The sequence below is a fragment of the Homalodisca vitripennis genome, chromosome 5, assembly GCF_021130785.1.
Source record: "Homalodisca vitripennis isolate AUS2020 chromosome 5, UT_GWSS_2.1, whole genome shotgun sequence".
In the NCBI taxonomy this organism is placed as follows: Eukaryota; Metazoa; Arthropoda; class Insecta; order Hemiptera; family Cicadellidae; genus Homalodisca; species Homalodisca vitripennis.
In genome coordinates this window covers 92,877,857-92,883,856 of record NC_060211.1, presented here as the reverse complement: position 1 = coordinate 92,883,856, position 6,000 = coordinate 92,877,857, and the positions used below count along the sequence as shown (strand labels likewise).

Sequence of the window (6,000 nt, the reverse complement as noted above, 5' to 3'; positions counted from 1 at the left end):
GTTTTAAGCATACATTTTTTAAAAGTTTGGTGTATTGCAAAACCAAGCAATCCTTATAAAATAATCAATTTCTGCAGGGTAAATAAAATTGACAAATCAATTGACAGATCCTATACAGTGGACACAATGTTGACTTTTCTGTTTCCTCCTGTCTCTCACCAAGTACATCTTTTTATCACAGACTATATTCCTATCAAATCTAAAAGGAAACGAAGGAAATTTGACAATGAAACAAATTACCCAAGAAGCACAATATATTTTGAAATTACAAACATTTTTGTATAAAATCTAGGATTACGGAACACGTTTTACAAAACTAAAATCTTCTGTGACAATTTTATCAATTCAATATAAATGTTAAGTATTTGTATATTGGTGTATCATTATTTAAGGCACATTATTGGATACAATTAAAAGTGTTTTCAAATTACTCAAGAAGCACAATATATTTTGAAATTACAAACATCGTTGTTCAAAAACTAGGAAATACGGAACAAATTGTACAAAACTAAAATCTTTTGTGACATTTTCATTAATTCAATATGTATTTGTTAATTATTTTTATATTGGTGTATCATTATTTAAGGCACATTATTACTTAATCCTATGTATTTATATGAAATAAATCTATTCCTCGTTCAGAAAAACTAAAATACTAATTAAACTGGCTGAAACAAGAGTTGTTGAATAGCAGATAGGTCAGAGTAAAAAATGCAACAAAATTGTTCTGAAATATAAATATTGATGTAACGTAATTAAACATGGAATAGTAGTACCACTAATAATATTTTGTTTTGAAAACAGCTACAATTTTAGTATTGTATTTGTCAATTTTAAGGTTGTAAATGTATTGATTTTTGTGCTACATTTAATTCATCAGAGAAAAATGTTCATACTGATTACTACACAGTATAAATTAAAATAGTACCAGCCAAAAATACCCTCATTGACCTCTTGAGGATTGTTTTCATCTCTGAGAAATAAATTAACAATGAAAAAAAAATGAAAAGTCCTATAAAGAATCAATGGCATTTTTAAGAGACACTCCTACACTTAAGAATATAAGAAGTTACAGTTATACAATGTAGTTAAAATAATAAATGTCAAAAGAACGACAACAAATACTAACACATAGGACAAATAGGAATGTGAGTGGGCTCTGCGGCCCACAAGAGCTGCAAGTGCTGCATCAGTGGTCATAGGTGCCCAGGAAGGTGTTGCAGCTTGGACAGTAGTGGTTGGTCACTTTGCAACAGTCGCAACAGTAAGGACATATTGCGCACAGGCAACATCTGGAACGTAAGGCTTGTTTTAGTTGATTTATTCTATGTTAGTTGGCAAAATGGAACATCTTTAAGTCAATTACATGGAATTTTGAGCAACAGTATTAGCCATTATAAAGAGATAACATAAATAAGACATATTTCTTTTTAATAACTTTAAACACCTTCTAATATAAAGCATTCTTCTATTCCCAACATTTGTCTCAAAAGCCTATAAAAAGCGCATGCGAATTATTCCAGGAACTTACGTTAAGTCTAGATACAGGTCATAATAGGTAGATTAATAGTAATCTACGTTAATCGACTATATCAAATAAATAATAAAACACATTTAATTAATAATGTTTAATTCACTCCACTCTCATTGTTCTCTTGAGAGATTCAAATCATAATTTTCATACTCTAATCTACATATTCTTGTCTTCTTATATAAGTTCAGTAGATAATATAATGACAAAAATGAAATAATAGCAAATCCAAGACACAGTGCAACCGATTGGTCCAAACTTACGTAAAAATACACAAGATACAGGCACACAGGTGTGTCCTGCTCGTTGTCTGCTTCACGGCTCTAGTGGAGACCGTAGCGTGACAAGAAGGACATGTCACGATGCAGCTATCGGGTCCTACAGCTACCATACTCGCCATGGCTGAGTCTGAAACCATAGACAACATTCTTATTACATATTCTAACAGAATATTTTTGAAAACTTAATAGACAAACTTAGGGAAATGTTTGTGTACGCTTACTGTACTTTTTGAACCTCTTAGTAATGAACTCTGAAATAAATACGTAACAAACATATCTACTTCCAATTCAAGTTCTGTCATCAAATATGTCATCAGTGGCAATGTAGCTTCTCCATTATTTATGATACAATTTTTTAACCTATATTTTTGGAATTCAATAAAAACTATAACACATGTATCCTTTGTAGGATATTGCTTTAAAACAATATTTATTTATATATTATTCCAATTTCAAGTTCCATAATGTGCGTAATTATGAAAAAGTACAGTTATGCCACACCACATGTGCTGTAACAAGTTTAGCTATGGTTGCTTGCAGAATTTCAAAGTCTACAGCTTATTTCAATTTAAGTTGTACCGCGGATAAACAGAAAGACAACCATACAGAAAAATATTTTTCCATTCCTCCCCCAGACATAAGAGAAATTGTGCCAGCCTACTGAGTAATCACGATTTTGCCTTCATGAAAGTGAAGCTTCATGTAAAATTTCAAATCTGTAAGTCAGTTTGCTCTTGAGATATTTGAGTCTTTCAGCCACTATACCTCATTGCTATCTTAAAAGAACAATGAGAAAGTTATAAAATAAATTGTGCGCCCTGGGTAGCTCAGAGGAGTGCCAATACTGACTGAATCATACACTCCTGGATAGTTCAGAGGAGTGCTAATACTGACTGATTCAGACACTCCTGGATAGTTCAGAGGAGTGCTAATACTGACTGATTCAGACACTTCTCGATAGTTCAGAGGAGTGCTAATACTGACTGATTCAGACACTCCTGGATAGTTCAGAGTGCTAATACTGACTGATTCAGACACTTCTCAATAGTTCAGAGGAGTGCTAATACTGACTGATTCAGACATTCCTGGATAGTTCAGAGGAGTGCTAATAATGACTGATTCAGACACTTCTCGATAGTTCAGAAGAGTGCTAATACTGACTGATTCAGACCATCCTGGATAGTTCAGAGTGCTAATACTGACTGATTCAGACAATCCTGGATAGTTCAGAGGAGTTCCAATACTGAGTGATACAAACACTCCTCGGTAGCTCAGAGGAGTTCTTATACTGACTGATTTAAACATCCCATGCATTTATACGCAACTGTAACCTTCATGGAAACTAATTTTTTTTCATGTAATTATTATACTATAACATTTATTCTCCTAATCATCAACATTGGAAAACTGATCCACAACATTATTGATTTTTGAGGCCACTTTTATACTTTGTGTCATAATGTATTTATTCTGAAACGATTTAAAATAGATTTGCGTCTAAGAATAATTATGCAGCCTTTACATCTAGACCACCATATAAGCTAAATGCGAACTTAGGTATGTCGCTTTATAATGCAGCACCTTAGAAGATTACATATCATCTATCCTTCATTTGAATATCATTTAACAAAGCATACGGTACTTCAGGTATGTCGGAACATCAAGTCGCCAACTGATAATTATTTCGCAGGTTAGAATACCAGATGAAGAACCGATATTTGAAAAGTAAATATAATATAGCCTAAACAGCAATTAATAGAAATGAAGGTCAATGTTATGGTAGATTTTAAATCACTGCTTTTTGAAACTCTGCCTTTGTTCAGACGGACACGCACGTGTGATTTTACGAGCGGCCTGTGTTTTGCTTGCGAACCATAAATAAAGCGAATGCCTGTGCTCAGATGTCGGTTTAGTCAACAGTCTTATCAAAGAGCCCTTGTTTTGTTATATCCACTGTAGAAACCACAATCGATCGTAAATTCTAACCAAACGATACACGACACAATTCTTATCTTTGCTCCATCAGTAACAAACCCAGTAATGACTACCGCTGCACATTAGACTGATAACAATTCTGTAAGAGAACAAAACGATGTTATCGAAATAAGTAAATAAAGTTTCAGCGTGGTTTATGGGCGAGTGCTCACCAGATGGATATAGTATGTAAAGAACTTGCAAAGCACAACTCAAGTTAGTGATATACATAACTATATAACAAGAAATAGGCATAATGTAGCACAAAAAAGATGCATGTTTTCAGCGACTCTACAAAGCTTTGTGTATCAAGATATTCAAATGTACAATGCCTTATGGAAAATTAATTAAAAACTCTGAGACCTGAAAGTTTTAAGATAGCACTTAAGGAAATGGAATTGAATAAACCACTGTTTAATATTACAGATTTGTATGGTGTAATAGCTGAACTATTTCCTTGAGTTTATATTTAAGTTGCAAATTGACGTCAGTCATGCACTTTGTAAAATATCAACGACAATAAAGATTTCTGATGATTCCGCCAGAAGTACCTGGCGCTTAGCTTTGTAAACTCGCTTTGCTGACCGAAAGGCCCCATAGCGTATAATTTCGAATACACTGTATTGGAATTTATACGCAACACAAAATTTTAAACCACTCTATTACTGATTTTCACAATGGTTACTCCCAGCTTCCAATATAAACAATAGCTTACACCGGATATCTGTAAAAATAAATACTTTTAGCTAAATATTATTACCTCATTTATAAATTGGTGAACATAAATAAAAAGCAATATTACTTTGCAACGAAGTGAAATTTTACACAATGATTCTATATCATCAAAGTATTATATTTACCATGTTTATAAAGTCAAAGTAAACTTCGCTGCTCATTCAAGCAAGAATCTGAAGATATTCTTCAGTAATTACATCGATTCACTGTAAATCAAGAGAAAAATTCAGCATTTCATATGTTTTATAAATAACCAATTACTGGTAATGAGTATAAAATGAGTTCTCTTATAACCTTTCATTCGACGGTACTAAGGATCGGTAATTGGGTACAACATTTCTTTCGTAATTTATTATAGGGTTTAAATTCGAGAATCATCTATTATAGTACACGAGGAGCGAGTTTTTAATGTGCTCTTTTCACTTGACTATTTATTTCTTCAGATGTCTATACCGAAGCACCGTCCCTGATTATTAGTGTTTTGATAGCTAATTTCTTTTGGCTTGTATCAGTGTTTCAACTGTTGTTATATTCATAATAAATATGGTCATTAAAGATCCACCTTTTAATTCACCGTATTTGTTCTCAATATACAACTGTTTTCTAGTGATTTGAATTCTATCTATTGCGTTGTTACTAAACAGGAAGCATTATGTATCTATTATCATCACGTTTACCAATTGTAATTTAACCGATCTTTATTAACCTCGGTAAAGGGCGTTCCAAGCTTTAGCGGTGTACTTTCTCTGAGACAATCTACCTGAAGAGGGTTGAGTCACATTATATTGTATTCCACTCGACAATTCAATATACCTTGGGGTTGGATGGATTGATACCAAATCTGCCATAAATATTCTAAGGATGAATTCTTCCCGATGTTAGATCACAATCCAGAGTTAAAACCATTTCATGATTTATAATCCTTTAAGTTTTTAGGATCATCAGCGTCAAATCCTGAGCTAGTTGCGTTTTGGTTTACTGTCCGAGATCGCGGCGCGTGGAGCCTGTGCGTGTAACGTGGTCCTAATCGTTCTTTTGACTTACTGTACATTGAATGATTCGGTTGGACCCAACCTTAATTGTACTATACAAATTGTAATAAATATATTGTAAAAACATAATAAAAAAAATAAAATTAGTTGGTAATTTAAATGTGGCGCTATCCGTTGCCTGTTTGATTAATATATCCTGCATGAGTTTCAATCAAGAAATGTCAATAGTTAAGACATATAAAGAATGTTAAACGGCAGGGCCGTGCGCAGAATTTTATTTAGGGGGGGGGGGTTCTATACTTATTTTATGAAATAAAAAAGAAGAAACTTAAATAAGTAATAGATTAAAAATTAATACGTATGGAAAATGAGTTTATTATAAAATTGTAAAACTACATACTTTTAATACATTTTTAACTCATTCTTTAAACAAAGTAAAATAGAGCACAATTAAACTGATATATGGAAACAATATGATATATCCCAA

General features: G+C 32.8%; 1 protein-coding gene across 1 annotated transcript in view; it reads right to left on the bottom strand.

Moving 5' to 3' along the window:
• Positions 1-236: 236 nt before the first annotated feature.
• Positions 237-6,000, bottom strand: part of LOC124363551 (lipopolysaccharide-induced tumor necrosis factor-alpha factor homolog) — a 36,962-nt gene continuing 31,198 nt past the window's right edge. The window contains exons 2-3 of the mRNA XM_046818802.1: positions 1,795-1,939; positions 237-1,292 (exon numbers count right to left, since the gene is read on the bottom strand). Coding sequence (XP_046674758.1) covers positions 1,190-1,292; positions 1,795-1,931 — 240 coding nt within the window. The 5' untranslated portion in view covers positions 1,932-1,939 and the 3' untranslated portion in view covers positions 237-1,189. The remainder of the gene's footprint in view (positions 1,293-1,794; positions 1,940-6,000) is intronic.